Below are 25,017 nucleotides of genomic sequence, written 5' to 3' on the forward strand. Positions count from 1 at the left end.
CAAAAGGGCTGGCTGGGGTGGAATACAAATTGCAGGGTGTGGTGATTAATAAATTCACTCTTTGCCAGTCACATAGTCTCATTTGCTCTGAAACAGCTGTGCCAATCACAGTGATGCATGACAACAAGGGCTCAACAAATGGAAATGATATTGTTGTTGGATGGTGCAGAGCAGCACAATCTGAACCCGCAGCGCCTCATGTCTGCAGTCCAGAGGCAGACGGTGTGGATTTTTGTTTAACATGTACAGAGATGACAGAAATAAGTAATTTAAAAAAAATGTTGATGAATCCATTTTTAGGACCACCTTTCTTTTGTATCTTATGTCATAAATGGTCATATTTTACCATAAAATGTGATATAATAGAATTTGAGCTGTGATACATTTCAAGAATAAAACATGAAATGCTACTCTTGCTGTGTTGGATAGGAGGCAATGACATGAGGATCGATGAGCCGCTGTAATATGACATCTCCAACTTAAACAACAGAATCCTGAGTCACTATGGACCAGTTTGTGTGTAGTATTGTACGGGGCTACGTTTTTGCAGTGTGGTGTCAGGTGCACATGATTTAATAAGGCCGTAGACAGTTGTGCGTTACGGCACTGTGTTCTGAAGCTGCACTTCTCAAATCAGATGCTGCAGATTTATCAACATATGTGTCCTTCTGCCCTCAGATGCTGCCATGGGAAACATCCACCCATTGGCTTGAGGCTTACACGGTGTTCACACTGATATGTTGTAAAATGGCTTCATTTACCCTTGACAAATGGTTACAGGTGTAGTATCATTATGGTTTATATTTCCTTGCACAAAAACAATTAAAACTTTAAAGCAAAAGTCCTGCATGAAAAATATTATTTTACTAAAAATACCACATATAATGCAGCAGAATGATTTCTGTCAGTGTTATACCGCCATGCATTATACTTTTGGATTCTTCTTACATTAACATCTAAGCAGAATTTTAATGTGAATGGGCCAAGGCCTTATTTTAACTTATGCTGTTGGCAAGGATTAAAAAAAACGGGAAAGTGTCCTGGCAACTGCCCCCAAAGCTTCAGGGCTTCAGTTTATCTGTGCGGTAATTACTTTGTGATAATTTGATTAATTGCACATTATTGGTAATATGCAAAACTAAAGTGCAATCTAAACTGAAATAAAAAGGGCCTTAATGTGACCCTGGCATTATTACCTGGCCTTGAGGTCGTGTATCAAAATCTAGTTTTATTATTAGTTTTATCACTTACTACTAGAGTTTTTCATAATACGGTGTTTATTTCAATATTTTCATTTCAATTAAATTATTACTAAATAACTTAGGACCCACAGCCTACTTCTGCCCAGGGCCCTATAGCTGGGAAAAAATGACTGTTGGGTGGTTTAATATATAGTGACACATCATGTTTTATAATTAAAATCTCATCAAAGGTTTCACATGTAAAATATTCATCTCTAATGTAAGTAATACATTTATCAGTCAGCAACATGTCAGATAAATGTAGTAGAGTATAGGTATAAAGTATATAAAATGGAAGTATTCAAGTACAGTACATCATGAGCTGATTATTTATGAGCACTCCTGCAGGTTGTTAAGCACTCCACAATCTCTGCACCCGCCCCCACGTTTCTAAAAACAGCCACAGAAAAACCCTGACTGAAATGATGGAAGTAAACGTGTCCTTTAGCCTAATGGCAAAACTGCAGCTACAACTTCTACTTGAGTTCTGTGGTCCTCCCCACTACACGTCTCCCTCGGGAACCCACGGTAATTATCTTGTCATGGGGCTAGATTGGTGTGTTGAACACAACTGATTACACCAAGGCTGATTGGCGCAAAATTTAACTGGCTCCAGCGTCCCTAATGAAGAGGGATGTGAACTGGTGTCAAGCTGCTGTCGCACAGTAAATGCCAACCCACATGTCAGCGCTGACACGAGCACTGAGGTTGGAGATGGGGGCCCTGATTACGCCTTATCATCCAATATCCGGCTGATAAGTGTAAAACAGCAGTGGAGTGACAAGAATAACACAGAGCAGAGGAATCCAAAGAGGGAATGAAGGGAGAAGGAAAGGACAGCAGGGAGAAAGGGCAGCATGGAGAGATAATGACAAAATGTTTGTGTGTGAAAAGGCAGAAAAAAGGAGTAAACAAAACTCAGTTTTGTGTGTTCTGAGACGGTATGTGGTGCATTCAAGCAAATATTACTCACGTCAACCCCAGGTCTGTTCGTTTAAGGGATTGTACATCATACTATGGAGCTTGTCAAAGTGATGGCTGGTGGCTAAGTTATCAGTTTTTGTCCACTCTGGTGGAGGGGATCTGTGAATGACAGTGTCAGTTGGATGGTCCGCTACTTTGCTCAAGACTGAAATATCTCAGCAACTATTGCATGGATCGCCATAAAATTTAGTAGGCATTCAAGATCCATGAAAGATGAATCCTGCTGACAGTCTGGTGATCCTCAGACTGAAAATGGATGGATGGCAGACCTCCCCAGAGTCGTACACTCTTAGGGCCACATCACGCGTAGCAGTTTCCATTGACTTTGCAATCATAGCCTACATGTATTTAGCTCCTGATTTACTAAGACAGCAGGTCTTTATGCAGTCAGCCTCTGGGCTGTGCCTGGACGCACTCTGGCAGTAAAGGAGAGCCCATAGGCACGGTTCAGTGGTGGAATTTGTAATATATTGATCTCGACTGCAAAATATTCACTTTGGCTGCATTTTAACTCCACCTGAGAAAAAGTGTCACTATTACTCAAAATATTAATCATGAAAGTAGTGCGAAACAGTCATCTTTAGGCAGTGTCTAATTTTTAATGCTGTAGGAGGCATTAAGCATGTTCATGGCAAACAAAAGAAGAAGGAGTGAAATAAAAAGTTACAGATACAGAAAATACACAAGACACCGCCCACAAAGCCCTGGTGCAGAGAGAGAGACTGAGATCAGGATGCAGAGGCAGGGTGGGCAACAAACAAACAAACAAAAATTAAAATTAAATAATCCCATCCATGCTATGTTTACACCTGGTTTTAAGAAATAGAGAATTGCTGCAAATTGCCTTAGTCAGTATAATGGAAAACGTTATCAACCATCATCCCTTCATTGTGTGTATGCAATAAGGAGAGAGAAGCACCGCTCACACAAACGACACACAAATTGCACCTCCTGTCTAGCGGGCCTGTTAAAATACGTGTGTGGGGCAGAATGTTTTAGATCTGCACCAGAAAAACAGGCGCAAAAGCCTTAACGGTAAATCCGTGCCTCAGTCTTTTGACAAGTTCTGCTGGACAGCCCACACACGCACAGCAGCAATCGAAGCCAAATTCAGCTCTTCATACACTTCATTTAGAGTTTATATCCGAACCAAGGAAAAAATGAGTGCAGAAGTTTGAAATAATGGTTAGGGGGAAAAAAAAGAAGGGAAAAAAGATGGAGAAAGAACACACTGGGTAAGGAAGGAAAACGGTGACAGCAAAAAGGAGGGAACGGATGAGAGAAGAAAGGTGTGGGTACATAAGTAAGGAAGAAATGAGCAGACTGATTAATTTCAGAGGAAAGTGAAGAGAATAAGAATGAAATGTACCAGAGGAGGAAGGCGTGTAGGTGACAAACAATGCACTGTTTACCATATGTCACACTGCCGATGTGTTGGGGATTAAAGCTTCAGTCCACATGAAAGAAGCAGCCTCATTATAAAGCTCCCAACATATTGCTACCTGGTAGGCGTGCGATGCTAACAAGCTACTGTACGTCCCCTATTTGCTGTCAGTCATCTGTGTATTTCTGTTACCGACGACCTAAAAGAGAACTAATCTTACCATCTCTGTCTCTCTCACGCATGTGAAAGCCCACACTCCCAAACACACCCCTTTGATCAAAACTTAATCTTTCCTCTCCACTCTAATGAGATACAATGGACAAGAATAATTAGGATGAAAATCTATGGCGGGAAGTGCAATAATAACTTGGGAAAAAAAAAAAATCTTTTCATTATTTCGAAACTGGAAGACAGAGTCGGATCTGGCCCGAGGGCAGCCGCTTGGGAGATAATTGGGGATTCATGATGTGATTGTGATTATTGATGAGAGAGGAGAGGGGATGGTTGGCCGCTGTTAATCCTGACCCGCCTCCAACAGAGCAGCCACTGACATAAACAACAGGTGTGGACTTGCATCTTAGTGTTCATCCAGGGCTTTTAATGAATACAAATTTCAAATTAGGAAAGGATGGAGGTACACACACACACACACACACACACACACACTCACGCACAGATGCAAACAAATAAAGCGGCAGGTGGAGAAGTGCAATAGTGTTCCCTGTGGAAAAGAAACACTGAGCGATGTGCTGGATTAACAAAGGCGGAGTGAAGGTATGCAATCATTTCACATTCCCAAAGGATCAATATTGACAAAGGAAAATGTAGATATGATTTCAGAAGTGAACACAAAGAAACTGTGTGAGTGCTGAAATGAGAAGAGTGTTTATTTTTCACCTTGGACCCACAGTCTACACGAACCAATCATACCACAAGAAGCAGCTGTTCCAGTGTTGTCACTTGTATTATTCAGTCATAAGCACAGTTGTCATGGAATTGGTGCACCTTGCATGTATGTATACATTCTATACAGTAAAAACTACCAGGAGGTGTTTGCAGCTTTTAAGTCATGTTCAGACTGTAAGTATCGTGGAAAGGCAGAAATTTGCCCTGGACGGCACAAAGTTTGGACGGATCCCGAAGCTTTATCTCTTCAATTCATTATGAACAGAAGCAAGAGGGAAAAACACAGAGCGGAGAAAATAGAACAGGAGTTCCCAGTGGGGTTTTTAGATCAGTCAGAATCCAAGCTGTCACACAAACATAGCTCAGGCACACTTCACAAACACACTGTTAATGCATTCATTGCTAGCAACAGCAATAGCAATAACACCTATGCATGCTGTCTGAAAATATTCAGCTGCAAATCATCCCGGCGTGCCACAATCTGATGAAGCCAGCAGAGCCACGTCATGTGCAAGAAGCAGAGATGCAGTCCTGTGGTCACCATAGCAAATAGTTTCAGCACATTGACTGTACTTCAGGATGGTGTCCGTGAAAATCGCAGTCAGAAACACTCATTATCCACATACACATTTTCATAAGCCTTGTTCAAGTCCAGAAAACACATGTAGACAGTGTTTTCAGAGTCCTTGCACTGGTAAACAGCTGCTCTATTGTGGTGGTGGTGAAAATGATGCCCTTGTGTCCAGTCAGTGTCGTCTGGGCATTAGGACAAAGCTGTGCTTTAGGTTCCCCAAATTTCCCCAAGGGACCTCCCAAAGGGATCAATAAAGTATATTCTATTCTATTCTATTCTATTCTACACTCCTGTCGAGCAGGATTATGGTCACTTCATCCCCGAGCTGGCAACTTCTCTAAAATTCAGTGTCCTATGTTCTCCGACTTTCTCATCTTCAACTTTTTCCCCTTTTCAATTAGGCTTAGGCAAGATCCCCGTACCGCTCTTCCCTTCAAAAAAAAAAAGTAAAAGGAAATCCTGACCAAGAAGTAAAATGACCAAACAAAATAAAACAAAGTAAGACATGCCAAGGACAAGACAGGCCCCGCGGTGCCAGCCAGCCTAACAAACTGTCTCGCTACAGCCTCAATCTCCTCCATTGATTTGCTGACAGAGGATCTTTAGCCCTGAGTAAAAACGATCCATTCTGGACACCACTTTCTGTCAGCGCTGTGCATTTTGAAATACCTTATTAAACATTTATGAGTGGGCAAGAGTTATTACAACCACAATTCTATTAATCTATTTTATCACTTACTATACTGTTTTATCCATTTGGCTCTGCTATTACATTATCTTCACAGACAGAATTTCACTGTGGCCTTTAAAAAAAAACACATTTACAAGTTCAGTAGGTTCATATATATTCAAAAGACAACATTAGGATATATACTATTTGACAGCAGATAATTCAACAGGCAGTAGTTGCCACGTATGGCATTAAGGAATTAAACATAGGGGAAATTACGGAATAAAAGGCACTTTAGAGCAAGCAGTCACCTCCCCAATGAAGAAGATATGATAGAACTTGTGAAAGCAAAAATTCCCTCAGTGCATCTGAGCGTCGAGCTTAAACGAAGTCTCACTACAAAGTGAAGCGTTAAAGCCTTTCAACACAAGATGAAAGAAAGACAGAGGCATGAGACGTGCAATGAGAGATGTCATCATCCTGTCTAACACCAGGATCTAATTGACTTGTAAACCCTCTTAGTTCACCGCTAAAAAATTACATACTGTAAAAATCTTATTTGGATTATATATATATAATCTGTGTAAAAGAAAAATAAATATATTTGTCTCAGGTAGTCTCAGGATTCTGCCCTGAAAGCATTTCCAAGCTGCACTGACAGCTTTTCATGTTGGAAGCTTTATATGGCTGTATGGAAACTGATAAGTGGCAAGTTTGAATTTCAGTACACAAAACCCTGAGTGGTGATATCCATAAAGTGCACATGAATGTTTGCCAGCCAAGCGGATGTGTGCTGCTTTGTACCGAAGGAGGATAAAAAGAGAGAAATATCTCATGTTGGCGAGTCCAGCTGTCTCTGGGGGCCGCTCGCTGCTCTTTATGGCAGTTTGCATTTCAGTTTTCAAGTCTGGATTTGTGTCTTTTTCTGGGGGCAGAAGCATCCACAGCAGACACCAGAATTCAATTTAGGCAAACAGAGCAAGTTTAAAGGAATAAAGAACGAGCAGGTGGAGCTGGGGCAAACTTCATGATGACCAATCACATGAGCTCCTTTCATCCCCTTTAAAAGCAGCAGGGAGAGAAAACATTGATCTCCTTGAACGACCAAAACAAACAAACAAAAAAAAAACTCACCCCACCCCAAACATTACTAAACTTTGCCTTCAGTATGGTAGAATTAATAGCCTGCTGATGTATGTTGGAACGGCAGCTGCTGCATTATAATAGTTGTGCAAACAATTCGGTCATAGGCGAACTAATCTACACTCTGTGGCTGTTCTCCTCCTCTGCATAATTAAAAACATTCATTTATGTCTTTAAAGGACAATAAACCCACAAGTCCTTATGTATCAAGAGAAAAAAAAGACACAAATGAGCCCAGTCCTTCCATCTTTAAACACACAAATACAAAACGGTTCGGAGATTTGCTTTTTAGTGATTAGAAAAACATATATGGTCAGGTAATATCAAATCCTGGTATCCACACCGTGCCACTGCCACTGTGTGAAAAGAATGCAGGATTTGCCACACTGAGTTGGTTCTAATCAGGAGACAAAAGAAATGAACCTACTGAAATCCTGTTTCTGCCTCCTGAATCTGTACTATCAGTGCATTTTAATTCATTTTTTATCATGTATTCCTTCCTGCCATTGTCTATCCTGACAACATCCTGTGTGGTGAGCTTTTGCCTTGACTGTCCAAGTATGACTAAGTGTTACATTGCTCTAATCCTTTTCACATGACGGAAAAAAAAAATTTTTGATTCTCTAATTCTCTCGAGTTTGATCCTAAAGACAGCTGTGCTAGTTGAGATGATTTTACTGTTAAACTTTGCTGCTGAATCTTTGCTGTCCGACATGTTACACACAATCCCTTCCTCAATTCAGACACTGTAGATTCATTCATTCATTCATTCACTCCTGCGGCTGTGTGATGAATACTGGTGTTTAATCTATAACACAGAAAAGACCTGACTTCCTACAAGTTGTTGCAGGCAACTGACTCATTGACCAGCAGCACTGATGCTTTTGCAGAACTCTGAGTCATGTGGATGATATTGTTGGTGATAACAGCTGATGACAAAGACAGTGGGGAAAATTGCCTGCTTGAATTTTTGTATCCCTGTGCTTTCTCTAGTTAAAAGGCTCTTTACATCTGCCTCCTGAATCGTGCTCTTTAGTCTTTTTTCTGAGAACCACGACACAAATATCTTCAGCGGCAGACGGAATTAATGGCTGTTCCAGGCCAAGGACGTTGTCCTGTGTGTGTAATGACCAACAGAAGGATAGATGCCAAAAATTGCAGGAAAAAAATGTAGGTACATTAGAGAGATTGCATCGTGTGGTCATCACAACCTAATAACACACCGACGCATTTAGTGGAACCAACATGCTGCCATTTAAAGGTAAAAATTAAATGAAAATAAAAGTCATACTTTACGACTTCTAATGAATTCTCATGGCTGTGTGATGTTTTATCTTCTTAGTCTTCTAACTGTAGGACTGTACTGTCACTCAGTAATAAAGAAAATGGTGGTAAGAACATTTTCCATGATGTACCTTCCTTTACTTTTTCTTTTACGTGCACAACAAACAGCACATGGAAGTGACATTTTACCGATCAGCCAATCTCTCAGTGATTATAACTACTAAAATATTAATGTGAGGATATTATATCGTATAATGCTTTCTAAAACAAATGAGGTATTGACTTTGGAGTTTTTCTTCACTCTGGCTGCTAAAATGTATCGTGAGGGAAACACTCAAAATCCTGTTTATTGCTTATGATCACAATAAATACACATAAGAAATGGCATTTATGTTAGGTCATCTATCCTTTAAGGTATTTTACCAAGAACACAGCAAATCTACTCATTAGATTCTGTAATTTATCCAAAAGTGTATTCGTAGGAAAGAGGATGAAAAGAGAAATTTCAAAGGAAAACCTCAGGTTCCAGTGTTTTCACCATGCTGCCGAGAGCTGATGTCTCCATTCAGAGATCTCTCAGGTATGATTCCGGTAACTGTCTCTTGATAACTGTCTCTGGTGGTGAGCTAGGTAGTGTTCAATGAATATACAATGACTAAAAGCATTAACTTAAAATTTCTCAGTCACTGACATCACACTTTAGGTATCAACACGCACGCACGCACGCACACCCCCCCACACACACCCTTTGGTATACAAACTACAACAAACAAACTACGACAGGATGTCATTTACCATGCAATCATTTTATCCCTTTCACACCTGTTCCCCTCGTTCGTGCATCACAGGAAGAACATTAAAAACTCATCACATATCACCACAGTGCAAAAGTATTACATGTTCGCCACACTTGTCAGTTATGTCAGTGACAGGCAGGTGGTAATGACTGTAATCAGCACGTACAATATCAGAGATGCAGTCTATTAAATAATTGGTAAGAGAAAGCCGAGGTGTGCAGGAGAATGAAATGAAGTAATCTTTAAAACTAGGGAGGATGTATCTCAGCTGTCACTGTCTTTATCCTCCGCTTCATTCGTCCAGTTGTCTCCTTCCTGAAACTCTCAGCCAATTAGAGTCAGTTGTGAGATGCTGTCCTTCTGTCAGCCGCCAAAAGCTTTCCAAAAATCCCCCAGGACTCTGTGAGTGTGTGTCTCTGTGTGCATGTGCATGTGTGAGCTTGCTTTACTATATTCACGGGGTCTGAAACAGAGCCCACTATGCTTGTGAGGCCCAGTAGCTTTGTGGGGGAAAAAATGTTGGACCCCACAAGTTTAAGTTGTGAGACAAGACTTGTTTTTAGGATTCAGCTTAGATTAGGTCAGGGTCAGGGTCGGGTTCAGGCTTTCAGTTGTGATGGTTCAGGTTAGGGTAAGGAGCTAGGGAATGCATTATGTCGATGACAGGCCCCCATGAATATAGTAAAACAAGGATGTCTGTGTGTGTGCATGTCCCATTGTCATCAGCTGCTCCCTGACTTAACTACCTCTCACTCTTTCACAGTGAGAGCTCAAGATAGTGCTACATAATACTACTCCCACGTGTGCACAAAAACACACAAAGAGGAAAAGACACACTCACACACACACGCACACAGCCAGCGCTGAGCTGAGCTGTCTTTCATTTTCCACCCACCTCTCGCTCTCGGAGACAAGTGAAGTTAAGTCCAAATATAGTGTGCCGGACAACACCCTTCATATGACCTGCTGTATGGCCAGCTCGACAAATACTGTCAAATCACACCAAGGCCCGATAAAGTGTGGGCACTTTACTAAAATGCATAAAATGTTTGAATAAAATGGTGTGAACTACGTAAATAAACCAGCAACAGAACAGCAGAACTGGGGTTAAAAGGGTAATATATTCTGTTCGGTTTTTATTGAAGATGACATGTATCTGATTAAAAAGAAGATGCCTGGAGGCAGAGAGAAGTGCAAGGCGTCAAACCCATGTAAGGCAGCAGCGTGAATTCATCAAGACACGTCCAACCAATAAATATCCAGATAGGGGTCGTTCTCCGATGAATAACAAGTACACAATGAAAATAAAATTATTCCCCACGTTTCCAAGAAACACTGTTGGCATCAGTGCGTCATTGTGGAGGCTTGACCTTGGCAGGACCATGTGACGAAGATACGCGTACACCAAGTCATTATGTCCCCCGATGAGTGTTTTCATGGCAGAGATTAAACTACATTGTGTTACTGCAGTTTGACACCCACCCCCCACACATTTCTATTTTCGTCTAATTCCTTTGAAAGTTGGAAGTGCTGGAGATGTTTATGTGCACAGTTAGTATGACAAAAAAATATTCCTCGATGATCTGACTTCACTGACAAAATCTGGAATAAACAAACACAATGTAATTTTCAACAAAGACTGAACAATGATGTGAAAGATGGATGAGTGGACAAATGAATTAATAAATGTTTTAACAGAAAGTCTGATTATTATTTGTTGAATCACACATACAGAAACATCCACGTTCTGCTCCAGAAGTAAGAAAACCTCCATTTACAGCAGAGTGACATGGACACTGTGTGTATGTGTGAACTACGGCCTAATGTTGTAAACACTTCCTTGTCTGATAACTTGTATAATCTAAGATACTATTTACCTATAACCTAAAGCTAATGTCAGTGTGCTAACAATAACAGATACAACACTGTAAAAAAAAAAAAAAAAAAAATGAAAACAACAACAAAATCAAATGGCTAAAGAAGGTTTCACTTAAATTAAAACTTTTGTGTATCCCTACGTCAAATAAAATGAAATGAATCTGATTTTATAATCATTTTACTGTATGCAGACATTTTTCATGGTAAAACCAAAAAAAATATATAAAGATTCTCTATAGTCAAAATGGCTTTCTCAGTGAAATACAGGTAGAGAGGGAGAAAAAGAGCTGCACAGACTGGAGGTGACTACTCCTCCCCTTCACTGCACACATGTCGAACAGCAAATCTGGCTAACTACCAAACCGGCGGAGAGAAAATTTTTCCTGCTGAGGCACTCTGTGCAGCGGCACAAAAACATTTCTCAGCAGAGAGTAGATGCTGTGACGGCTTGACAAAACATCTCGGAAAGCAGTGACGGTTTGTGAACACACACACACACACAGGTACACTCGCAGAAAGAGAAAGTTCACTTAGCATTACTTTCCTCGCTCTTAATCTGACAGGTGTCAGCCGTGAGAAAGGAATGGGAGGGAAACTTTGGAGTCCTCTCAGAGCACCTTGTGTTTTCTTTGTCTATCCAGTGGTGCAATCCGGACTTCTGCAAGGAGCAATAAAGATGTAGGGAGTTGTCTGTGTGTGTGTGTGTGTGTCTGAGAGTGTGTGTGTGTGTCTGAGTGTGTGTGTGTGTGTGTGTGTGTGTGTGTGTGTGTGTGTGTGTGTGTGTGTGTGTGTGTGTGTGTGTGTGTGTGTGTGAGTGTGTGTGTGTGTTTGCCTGTCCGCCTTTATGTCTATCTGTGGAACGTCTGCAGCAATTTCCTGTGAAGTGTTTTGAGTAGACAGATGAAAGTGAAGGATAGTTCGCTTGGTCCTCTTTTCCCACCCTGTCTTCTCTTCTTCGTCTCACCCCCACCCTTCTCTGACAATCTGTCTGAAATAAGGCCTTTCAAAACAGAAAGAAAATCGTAAAAAACACTACGAAAAGACTGAGAAAGAAAGGAGAGAGAGAGAGAGAGAGAGAATAGGATAGCTGAAAAATGAAGACAAGTCAAGAAAAGAGGAAAACTGATATGCTCATAAGATCACAAGAAAAAAAAAGGCGTTTTGGTTATCCATGAAAGGACGTCAATCAGTCAGCGTGGTGTTTGAAAATGCAGAAATAGGAGAGGACGTAAGGATGGATGGAAGAAAAAGAACGATGCGAATATGGAAGAAAGGAATAAGGAAACGATGCAGGCAAAGGAAGAAAGGTGGAAACAAGAATGGAAGAATGTTACCAGTTCTTGGAAGGAATAAAGAAAGGAAAGGAAATAAACTGAAGTAAGGCTGGAATAAAACAAGTTAGGAAGAAAGGAAGGAAACATGAGGGAGGAGTGGAAGTGACAGAAAAGGAGGAAAGAGAGAAAGAACTAGGGAAACAACAACTGAGAGGAAAGATGCTAAAAAGCATGCCTAAAAAAATATGAAACATAGGAAGGAGGAAAAGGGAGAGGACATCAGCAAAGAACATTAATTAAAATATAAAAGTAAGTACAAAATAACTTAAAAAGCATCTGCGAAGAAGAAGGTTGTGTAAGTGAAGCAGCCTCAGAGCAACAGTGGAAACCTGTAAGTGTACCTCGGGCCATGACCGATCTCTCCGGGCACAGAGAAGGTCACCGTGACACATTTCACATCTCCAACAGTCAAACTTTTTGTCAAACCGAGACTTTGTAATGGAAAGAAGCGTCAGTTTGTACAGAGGAAATATCAGCTGCTGCTTTCCCCAGAGAGGTCTGATAGGTACTAGCCCAGGGCATTATATGACCAGGCCTATGGCTCAGGGCAATGTTTGCAGGGGGAAATCTGTGGCTGTGTGTCCACCTGTCTTTATTCTCCCGCCTCCTTTATCTCTGTGCTTTAAAAGGAAAAGGTGAGCCACTGCCTGCTCCCTACAGTGCTAAAAGCTGAGCCCATTTTTAAAAACACCTTAAGCTTCCACACAAAAGAATCGCACGTCAAATGGCTTTTCACAACAGCTGCAGTCATGACAGGCAATGCCCCGGAGCGCCTGCTGAGCAATGCATGCAGAAGAAGAAGAGGAGCCCAATTGACAAATCCTTTTAGAGGTGAGGAAGAGTGCACCGTGGAGCGAGCCAGCTGCGCTAGACCTTGAGATTTTGGATGTGGAAATCACTGCGGAGGCAGAGAATTGCATTTACTTCATTAAAATGTAATTGACTGGGCCTGTGATCACACTTCTCCTCTTTAAAGTTGATACAAATGGCTCATTGGCCAGCAGCTCTTGACATTTTGCTGTCTGATCTCAATGTGATCACACCTGCCAGAAAGCACGTGGCATTTCACAGAGAGTAATAATTGGGTAGCTACAGGTTTTTTTTTTTTTTGGTCCTGTGTCAGTGCGCTGTGACATTGAAAAGGTTGAGGATTTACTCCCTGGCCGGTAGCTCTTCACATTTTACAACCTCCACTTGCGTGATTGTTATACACTCTCGGCTGGATGTGACATTTCCAAGCAATCAATAATTAAATGAGCCGTGTAATTTTGTTTCTGGAGTAAGACAGTGGTGACATTAAAAAGATACTTTCAGGTCCTCCAGACGAAAGAGACCCGTATGTGTCTGATCTTACCCTACTGACAACAGTAGCTTCAGTTCAGTTCAAAATCAGCTCAGTCAACTTTAATTCACTTAATGAAGACGAGAAGCATTGTGTGTGGCGTGTATGGTCCAAATTTAGAAATAACAGAAGTTGGAACCTTCTGGCACTTTTTCATTTTCAGATGAAAAGTCAGATGAAATGTGGAGCTAGAACCACTAGCATGAAGACTGGGAACAGGGGCTAGCCTGGCTCTCACCAGAAAGTGCACCTGTCAGCACCTGTAAAGCTCAGTATTTCACACATTGTGTCTCATTTGTTTAATTGGTTCATGGATAAACATGTATGACTTGCAGGCTGTAACTATTTCCCAACTATTTCCTAACTCCCCTAACTCCAACTACCATAACTTGGACCCATTTGCTTGAACCTTTTGCTTTAAATGTTTTGGTTTTTTTTCGGTTCCCAAATACAGCACTATACATTTGTTGTTTTCACCTGCTGATCTCCAGAAATGTGTGAGTGTTAAGCACTCTCAATTCTTGTGTTTTATTTTCTGTCAAGGAAAAAGTTTGGGGGACATTTATAATCCTAATTATAGCTGATATCACTGATGTGTATCTACTCGTGCACAGTTCAGACAAACAATTTCCTCCTAATTTCGCATAGTAAAAAGCAAATGCTAAATCATGAAACACTTTTAAGGGTAAGTGTCATGCAAAAAAAAAAAAAAAAATTAAAACAGAAATTTTCTTGTTCTAAGTCAAATAAATCTTAAACTTTCTTCAGGGGTAGTCCTCACCATGCAGCTCTGTTTGTCTGTAAAGCAAGTGTACCTTATTCTGACAGCTTCACTGAAGTGACAAAATCACTTTGGGATCTTGGCACGTTTTAACCTGTCGCTGAGTGCTGTTAAGTCAGAGATGCCAGCATTTAGAGTGAGACGCATTTTCAGAAAGTAGTCCGAGCTGTGACTCCCAGCTGGCGTGCAGCAATGTGTTGCTGGCGCCGCGGTATGAGCTGATATGTGCCTGAAGCTTTTCAGAATGAGCTTTATCACACATATTTTCTACAGTCTCACGCGTGTCAGGTCATGTCCAGTGAGCCTCGGTGCTCACATTCCCCATAGGGAGCTTTTGATGGACGACATAATGGCCAAGTTCAACTTAAACAAAACGGGAGAGATTTAGATTTAGATTGTGATATTGTAAAGTAATGTGAGCAGCAGCAACTCAACAAACACCTAAACTTTGACTGTGGCTCTCACTCGGTTCACACTAGCACTAACTTCTCTGTGATTTCTGAATGGTTATTAAATGCTGCCTCATGACTTTCTGAACATAATGATGTCTTCCTGCGGTGCACAAGTTTGAAGAGGCACCTTTCTGACAGAGATGTTCTGGCTTGTGCTCAAATCATCACAGTGAGAGCTCTCAGGTATCGTCTTCCCTGCCTGTCTCTGTCTGCGTCTCTGTGTGCCAGTCTGTCTGTCTCTGTCTGCGTCTCTGTGTGCCAGTCTGCCTGTCATGTGTGTTAGTTAGGGGAGTGCGGGTCGGCACTGGGCTGGAGAGGTTGGTCTTAAGGCTTTGTCCACACATCACCACAGCTGATTGCTCCTCTGGATGGTTGGGATTCTCAGCTAAGACGGGGATTACTGACCCATGTCGGCTTCCCACCTTTACAGCAGCCACTTCGCTGTTCACCCAGTCTGAACCTAGATGCCCCAGAGAATTGAAGAGAGGGTGCGTATGTGTGTGCTACAGTTTGGGTCTATAACCTTGAAAAGATGACTTAAATATCTTTTTCAGCAACTACAGAAAACTGTTTTATCTACAAGGTGAAGTGTGCGTATGTGCATGAGGACACATGAGGATCCAGTGTCCTCAATCATTCTAGTATGATGGATGAATACACATAGTTTGCTTCCATTTATGTACCAGAATACCTGTAAATAATCAACATGGAATCGGGCTGCTGATGATATGAAGATGATTTGACTCTCACAGGCCATCTGGCACAGTGTCACCTCACTTTTTCCTGGTTATTTATCAACTGCAGCTGCAGTATTTAACATAAATTCAATGTTCTCATGGGACTAAATGAGAATTTTCCAGTTGTGATGCACTACTTCATCCTCTGTCTGTAATCTGCTTCCCTGTGGCCTACAGTTCAATACTTAATTACTTACGCTCATTTACTTTGTAAGTCACACATAACATCTGCACAGAACCCCTACAGAACCACAAACTGTGATTTTTACACTTTGGTTTGTGCACAGATAAAACAAATGAGATATAAGGTGTTACTCAGTGAGCTTTAGAGATGCTGGTAGGCACATTTTGGACAGAGTTGGGCTTGGTGTTTCCACATTTACAGTCTTTATAATGAGAAACGATAACTAGCTGCTCCCTGTAGCTTCATATTTTTATGCAAATGCTCATATGAGAGTGGTTACGACAATTGTTACGCAACTATTAAATGATTATTTAATATGTGCTGAAGTATGTACAGATCAGTGCAGCGGTTAATCAGTTTTGATAAATAATCAATTGTTGAAATCGGTCCAACTTCTCAGATGTGATGATTTGCTGATGATATGCTGTTTTATGTCATTTCAAATTTTGTACTGCTGGTCAGGTAAAACTCGAAATCAAAATTTGTTTTTTTTTTAAATTATTATTATTTTTAGTCATTTCCTAGACTATGTAGACTATAAACAATCAATTAATCAAAAGAGAATCCATGTGAAATCAAACAGTGATCTGGTTTTGTATATACTTGACTCTGCTGAGGAAGCTCCAACAGAAACTCACAACACTCGCCGTGTGGAGGGCTTTGACAGTCGCAACGCCTGGCACCTTAAGTAACTGGTAATATTGTTGAAGACTTTAAATCGTTCTTAGTATGTCTAATGTGTTATAATGGAATGTCTTTGAAATTTAGATATATATGAGTTCATTTTCCCTTTTTTATATTTTTGTACTTGTTGGGCTGATTCTCAAATTGAAAATAATATGAGCTGTCAACTAGGATTTTAAGTGAAAATCGTATTTTTCGCTTAATGGATGGGACATACCACAGGCCACAAAACCTTGGATTAGAAAAAGTTTGAAGACTCCCTGTTACAAAGTCCAAAAACTCAATAGCTGACATTCCAGTCTACAGTACACAATCAAGCCATCTCATTCTGCTATGAAAGGGGCTGAAGTTTCCATTGTGTTAGGGTGGTTATTAGCCCCAGAGACAGACAGAGGCAGCCAAGAGAGGAGTTAAGGCTGTCCGTCAGCCTCTAATGTCTCCACACAACAGCCTAAACCTAAACTGACAGGCACACACCACACTCACAGCCCACTAACAACACACTATTGTTCCCTCGCAAATGGCCAGGACACACCTTTCAGTGCCCACAGAGTGGGAGAGTGTGGCAGAGAGTGGATGCTCAGAGACAGCCATATACTGTAGGTCTACACTGAACCAGCAAACAGAAGCAACAACCGCGTAACATATAGATTAAGGTTGTTCCATGTGGATAAAATCTTCTATCACAGTACATATAATTTTTCACTGTGGCACTGAAATTCTCTGTATCGTGAAATGTTAGCTTGTTCCTCGAGTGAGGCAGTGGAGGCACCGCAGAAACAGAATAACACTGATTCTACATGCATACGGTGGTTCAGGATTAGTCGGTGTGGGCTGTGTTTGAATTCATTCCAATTAATTATATGTTAGTTTTCATTCTTTTAAACTTAGCCTGAGACAGAGGTGTGAGGTGGTGGGAATGTCAGTGGATGCAGAGTTTATAAATAAGTGAAGGAGCTGTCTTCAGGCTAAAACACTGTTAAGCTGCTTTTTAACGGTATTTAGAGGTTCTATTATCTCATAATAAATACTGTACTGTCACATTACCCAGCACTATATAGATTTGAATAGCCATTCAAGCATTTGCCTCCCATACACATTTTGCCACATACACATACACACACAGGTATGCTCAAGCACACCTCTCAGCTGTGCCCTGTCATGCACTCTTCCCTGTCTGTGCTATGTTTCAATTCCTCTACACACACACACACACACACACACACACACACACACACACACACACACACACACACACACACACACACACACACACACACACACACACACACACACACACAAACACACACACACACACACACATACATACAAACACAGACAGACAAATTCTTGAAAGGCTGACGTAACAGACTGTCCTCTTGGGGTGCTGCTGTCCAATGGATGCCTTCCAAAAAACATCTGATCCCCTAAAGGCACAGTTTACTCAAAAGAAGTGTGCTGATGTTTTCCAAAGGATTCTGAATTCATGCAGAGTCCAGCATAATGAGAGGGTAAGCACAGGAAGACAGTCTGTCTTGCTATAAATGCTTAAATGCTTTACCCAGTGTGGAAATGGGAATTTCACTGTATTGCACATTAATCAGGTGCCATTTTGACAGAGGAAAATTAGTGTGTGTATGTGTGTGTGGTGTGTGTGTGTGTGCGTGTGTGCGTATGTGCGTGTGCATGTGTGTGTCAGTCATTTCAGACTCTTATTGCTTCAGCCCATCATTAACCTCACAGTATGTTGTAATAGCCCCAAATGGCAAGTGGGCAAGAGAACATATAATGGATAGCTGTATATGCTCTCTGCTGTATATGCACTGATGAATGCTGCTGCAGTGTGATCCCATTTTCTGTCACTAGCACTTGGGTTCAGTCCAGTATGAGGGTCAGAAAACACATGGAAAGTCATGGAAATAGTGATGTTACAGCAGACATGGGGTGACAAGAGACCCTCGGAGGCTCCGTCCCGTGTCAGTCCTACCTTCTGTCGAATCTCTTCTTCCATCTTGATGGGGGATCCGAGCTCAGCAACCTGACGGACACCCTCGCTGGCGTAGCCTCCGTACTCCCACAGCACGTAACCTCTGGAGTGGGACGCACCAATCAGAGCCGACCAGTGGTTGGCTCGTCCTGGACGACAGAAGCAGGAGAAAAAATTTAATCTGGGTTTGAGTGGCTTCAATTCTAATGAGCAAATCAGGAAGGGAGAGAATACTAGCTGACTGAATGAGTAGCTCACTGCCCGACTTCCTGTTTCAGTGTTTTCAGATATGGATAATAAACAGCATTTTTCATTTTTTACATCATAGTGAGTGACGTATCCATCCATGCCACCGGCATCATATTCAGCTGACGCAGGAGTAACGGTTGCTAGGAGGAGTTAAGTTCTGGTTTTACAGGCAGTTATCGGTGGGGCTGTAGCATGGAAAGGCGCAGACTCATTATCATGACGTTGCCAAGCAACCAGAGGACACTTGAAGTCACTGCTTCTGGCCAAAAACGAGTCCAGCACCTAATGCCCCCCCCCAAAAAAAACACAGCTTTCTGTTTTCACAATTCAGTTTCAGATCAAACAAAAGGGACACAACATGTTCGTCCAGCAGCTTTGGACAGAGACAGGCTAGCTGTTTCTCCCTCTTTCCGGTTGTTATTCTAAGTTAAACTAACTGGCTACTGTAGCTGTGGCTACACTTTATTTATTACTGTATTGAGAAAGTATTGCACTAACTTTGGACAAGAAAGTGAATAAGCGTATTTCCCAAAATGTCACGCCATTGCTTCAGGAGTTGTTATTTCAGTACGCTGGCTCAGAATAACCTGTGCAGCTGCGTTGATCCATTTTGTCAATATTTTCGTCTAATTTTCTGGGTAATTTTTTTTTTTTAACCAAAATTCTTTTTATTTTTTACTGTAATCGTTATCATGCTGGATATACAAATGCTTGTGTGTTTCTGAATTGTCATGCAGACCTGCTGTGTACCCTCTACTTACATGGTGCGCAGTGTACATGCACACATTAGCACATGTCCGTGGTTTGAACTCACTTGGATAGTCTTTGGGATGCACTTTCTCCGACCAGTTGCCATAGAAGGTGAGTCTGTACTTGGCTGTTCCACAGGCGCAGCACTCCATGGCAGGAGTCTCAGTAGCTTCACCAAACACACGTTCTACAGGGAGACAGATTGTGATGCACATTCACTCATATATAAAGATTTACGGGTAGAAAAGATAGACAAACCTGATAAATTACACACAGTTCAGGATTTAACAGACAGACAGAGATCAGCTTTGACACAAATGCACATCTGCATAAATTACCAGATGAATGACTACAATTTGGAACAGAGTGAATCCGTGGAAGAAACTGGTATTTAAATGACACATTAGCCTTGACGAAGACTCATAAATATTCAGATGCTGCCCTGGACCAATGTTTTGCAAAGATAGGTCAAGGGGAGTACTTGAATATTTATGAGTTACCAGATTATTTGGAAGAAATCCTCACTTGACATCTAAGTTAGCAGGATGGCAGGATGAGTCAAACATCGTAGACGACTAACCTATGTCAGCAAATTGAAACAGTGTGGCTTGATTGGCTTGCATAATAGCCTGGAAAATTTGATTTTGGTGAGGAGAGGAAGATTTTATGAAAATTAAATTCCCCTGAGACAAGGTTTGAGAAACCATTTGTCCGTACTCTGGTTTTTATTGTACAATAAACGTGCATATCGGAGCTAAGAGAGTCCTGTCGTTTCACTGTCTCACAAGCGTTTATTTGGGAAGCTGACAGATTTCCAAAACTGGCTTGGCATTTTTCTCTGCAGTGAAATCACAGGTAACATAAAAGCTATGGCACTGCTCTGAGCTGACATGCAAAGGAATATTTAAATTTCACGCAGACTCCCAAGAGATCCATAAATCACTGTCCTCACAGTTTTCCCTGCTGCCTCTGCCAGCTTCATATTTTTTTTAACATGGTATAAAAGACTGGGAGCTGTTCTGCTCCAAAAAGGGGGGAAAAAAAACGACAGATGAAACAAGAGATAATAGCACCATGATGAGCGGTCAAGGATGAAAAGATGAGCAGCCAACGAGGGAGAGGAGGAGATGATGGGCAGCTGTCATTACCTTTCTCACAAAGGCGAACAGTGAGAGAGCCCTCTTCCTGGAAATAGATGATTCTCTTCTGGACAATACTGGCCCTGGAGACACAAAGAGAGAGAAAGTGAGAAAAGGAGAGGGAGAGAAAAACAGAGAAATTATGAGGGAAAGAAAAGGGAGAGAAAGTTGGATAGTAAAAGGGGCGCAAAAAGGGCATTAGATGGATGACACTGTGGTGTTTTGTTTTTTTTCAGCATCTGATCTATGTAATCCTCAGTGAAAGGGGAAAGTAATGGGTTCCCTGAGGTTTCATAACGGACACAGAGTACACATCTTTCCACAGAAACAGTGCTGTATTCTCCAAACATCACAACACAATCACTCTGCTGCAGTATGAAATTTAACGGAGCAATCATGCCCACGGACATAAAGAAGAGAGAGCTGGAATTACAGTCGAAAGTAAGAATATAGATCTTTACACAGGCTGTGGACAGAGTCGGATTCTAACTTATGAGCTAATATTGACTGACAGTGAAACTGTCCTGATGAAAATAAGTTGTTTTACCAGTGCCATTTCCTAGCCATTATCTAGCTATAGGTATTTGTTTGGTGTATGCTTCAGTACTGCTGATTATATTACAGCCTGTTTATGCAGCTTGTCTTATTTATCTTATCTTATTTATGTATGTCTGTGCATATGTATATGAATATGTAAATAATCTTAAGTTGTTTGATTAATCTCATTAAATTGTTAATTAATTCCTGTGAACGCCAGGGAGAGAAGCTTTTGCGCTGGTAACAGAACATAAATAAATATAAAATTTAAAAAACAAATAAATAAATAAATAATAATAATAACAAATTAAAAAAACAATTAATAAAAACCTGAGCCAAGTTTTTTTTTCTTTTATCTTTATATTCACTTACACTTTAAAAGTATGCTGAATTAGCTATTAGTAGTTTCCCTTTGCAGTTTACCCACAGATTATCACTGGGTTACTGTGACACTGAAAAAAAAACCCTTAAAAATCCAATGATTCTCAGGAGAAGTATCTTTTTTTCTGGCCCCTTGTTTGCTATGAACATGGAGCTAATGTTCTCCTCAGAAAGTGCAAGTTACTCTGAATCAAATAATATCTGCATCATATCTGTGGGTTCAGATTTGACTTGGTTAGGACTCAGAGAAGGAGTAGGATTGTGATGCAAATTGCAGCTATGGGGCTGTAAGGGTCCTAAAGTACCTTAATTACTTCCAATATCTGTGTGTCACAGCTACAATGGTAGACTGTTGGTAAACAAGCAATATCAGCCAGCCACACTACAATAGCTTCCTTCTTGTTGTTTTTAGAACACCTGCATGCACCTGTACCTCAGAGTATTGTTGCCTCCGTCCGTGTTTCCCCTTAAAAGTGGCTTCAGGTAATCTTACTTTTAAGAATTAATTTCAGAATTTAGTACAAGTTAACTTTTTTGACAGCAGACAACCCAATTCTGACTGTTGAGAAGCCCAGATAAACGACTTAAGACGATCAAGTTTCACAGTCATAATGCCTAAAATTTTTCAGATTTAGAAAATACCCAAAAAATTGTATAACATAATTGTGTTACATTTAATTGAAATATATCACAATTATATAACTACCCTTTTTTCCTAATAGCAGTCTTTGTGTTGCGGCATCAAGATCTTCATCTTGTGTCTCCACCTCCTAGAGTGGAGACCCATAAAACCGAGATATGAAAGCGAGTTGAACGACACTGAGTGTGGAGACAGAGGAGGGACTGGTGACATTAAGTAGGAGTTAGTGGTTATATTGCTCCTATAAATCTTACACAGACTGAATGGTGCAATATACCCTGCAACATGGGTTGACTGCTTGGGCATGAAATTGAAAAACAAAAGTGAAATATACAGACTATTACTGAGCTGCCCTCGATAGGTTTTAAGTAAATTCTCTAATAGTTTCAATGATGCAAATAGTCAATTGGATTATTGATCAAATGAATTCATCAATCAATCCAACAGTAAATCGGGTCATTTGGAAAGAGGTTTTTACATCTTCTCACTGTCAGCTCCCATTAAAGTATTCATACCTACGAAAATCTGTCAATTAGAGACCATTGCACCTCAGAGAAGGCAGACTGTACTGAAGACTGAAATGAAAAACTTTACCATTTATGTTAAACATTCTGTGGTTAAGTGTTGCATTATGTATGACAGAGCTTAACCCTGTTAATCTTGTTATCACTGAGCGCCCTGTTATGTGCATATGTTTTGCTGCAAGAGTAACAAAGCTTCACAAGTTACTGTTTGACTAAGGTCACCTCATCTCACAGAGGAACTTTTCCAGGAACGCACCTGAAAAGGTGCAAGTCTGAGACATAAAATTTAAAAAAAATGTGACTGCCTCCTTTGTTCAAGGTCCATTTTGTCTCACTGTGACATTATGGTCCCATTTGTACAAATGCTACAATAGAGGTCAAGAACGATAAACTTCTCTTTTGGAAATCTTTATTTTCAAAATACAATTACAAAATAAAAATTACAACAAGACGTGTGTAGGAGGACACAATACTGTTGCTGCAGTGAGTGCTTCCTATCATTTCTGGTAGTGCACGTGGAGGCGTGAAAAAAGTCCTCACATCATGGCATTTTCCACATTTTTAACTGACCATAGCCAAAACTTTAACTGTTTCACATGCCTTAAACTATCCTAAGTTGTTTCACCTAACTAATCTTGAGCATTAGCTTCTTCATAGGTAACATTTGCAATAAGGTAAACCAGTGAATAAATTCACTGGAACTAGAAAGCAACAAATCAGGAACTACTTTCCAATTAATGGACAGCTACTACCTAGATTCTGAATATTAAAAACTTCAATATTTGTTATGTTACAGCTCATAATACTGGAAGAAAAGGGAAGAGAAAAACAAATTCTAATACACAAATGTGTATTCTTTCTTGGCCTTTTCCATAATTTCTACTTTTTGTAAAACATTGGATATTTATTTTTACATTTTTTACTCTCAAAAAGCTGAGCAAATAGAAACATCTGAGAAGTTAAAAAGGGAAAATCACTGCTAACAACCTACTGACACCAGACAGTGAAAGGTCCTAACCAGACACTCTCCATTTTTTTTTAATAAGTTTGGAAACCACTCATTTAGCAGTTCTGCTGTTTTACAGCTGCATTAGCTGATTATTTCGGCCCCTTGGGGCCAATGGAACAAGCTGATAACGAGACACTGACATCATCTGATGAACTACTTAAGTATCTAGCAGACACAGAGCAAGTCCAGGATTCAGTCGGAGTCATATTTCTGGCCACCTGATAAAGTCGAATATCCCCTTTCCTTTCAGCTCCGCTTGGGTCCCACCATCTCTGTTGTCAGTCATTTGGTGTTGGGCAGGTAGTGTACAATGGTTTTATATAAGATTTTGAAGCTGAAAATGGAACTGATGACACCAATAAGCGTGAACAATAACAGTGAAGTTGCAGGGTGTAAAACCAAAACAATTAGCTACAAGGTGCTAAAATGCGCTGTTAAGCTGAGGGCAGCTGCACAGTTGGGTGATAATTCTGTGTGGGTTAGTCACTATGAGCGCACCCCCGCCCCATTACACACTGATATTTGATCCATTGTTAACCTAATAATATTGATTAGTGCAGCTCAGTGGTCAGTCAGTGGTAAATGTACTGTATTTATATGCTTCTATCCTGCCAAGTGTGTCTTGCTAAAGGACCCTTCAACAACTTGAACCACCAGTCCTGTTTGTTCCCTGCTTGTGCCTCAGTAAACACTCATTTTGTGTCCCTTGTTATGTCTCTTACAACATCCTGTACTTGTCCATACAATACTGCTGATGACAACCATGAGAGCACCATCTGATCTACTGTGCTTCCCCCTAACATCCCCTCTGATCACAGCTCTTACCTTTGCTGTGTCCCCTCTGAGTGTGGGATTCAGCACTGAGCTTCTCCCTTTAGATCTGGAAACTCACACTGGGTAAGAACATCCAGTGTAGTTTGTCTCTGGAGATGTCCTCTCTCTTTGGCTTCTCTGTCAAACGGCACACCCGTTTAGCTGCTTTGGCTACATGCCTCTAAGTCTTTTTTTATATACTATAATTGCTTGGCAGAAAAATGTACAGGAGATGCCAATAAGGAGATGCTTTTAAACATGGAAAAACAAAACAACAATACCACTTAAGGCTACGCAGCAAACAAAGCACCCTAATGATTACAAATCTAGATTTTCCAGCCTGCCATATTCTTATTGACTGACTTATTTTTTTTTTCTTATCCCCTCTGCTCACCCACCTCCTTCTGTTCAGGTTTCTTATTAATCATGCTTCCAATGGCATCTCATGCCTCATGCATTGGAAATTGTATATTCCACATCTCAGTGACATGTCTGCTGGATTCTCTTCCATGTACCCTGGAGGCATGGACGGTGCTCCCCGCTGAATCTTCAGCAAGCTGTTTGGATTACTGGGGGGAGCTCCCCAGAGAGCAGCTACTACACAAGCAACTGT

General features: G+C 40.8%; 1 protein-coding gene across 4 annotated transcripts in view; it reads right to left on the reverse strand.

Moving 5' to 3' along the window:
- Window positions 1-25,017, reverse strand: part of spon1b (spondin 1b) — an 81,199-nt gene that overhangs the window by 31,986 nt on the left and 24,196 nt on the right. For all 4 annotated transcript variants that reach the window (XM_041037697.1, XM_041037696.1, XM_041037695.1 and 1 more), the window contains exons 4-6: window positions 20,510-20,583; window positions 19,426-19,548; window positions 18,363-18,511 (exon numbers count right to left, since the gene is read on the reverse strand). In XM_041037697.1, the coding sequence (XP_040893631.1) occupies window positions 18,363-18,511; window positions 19,426-19,548; window positions 20,510-20,583 (346 nt within the window). The remainder of the gene's footprint in view (window positions 1-18,362; window positions 18,512-19,425; window positions 19,549-20,509; window positions 20,584-25,017) is intronic.

Source organism: Toxotes jaculatrix, chromosome 5, assembly GCF_017976425.1.
Source record: "Toxotes jaculatrix isolate fToxJac2 chromosome 5, fToxJac2.pri, whole genome shotgun sequence".
Classification (NCBI taxonomy): Eukaryota; Metazoa; Chordata; class Actinopteri; family Toxotidae; genus Toxotes; species Toxotes jaculatrix.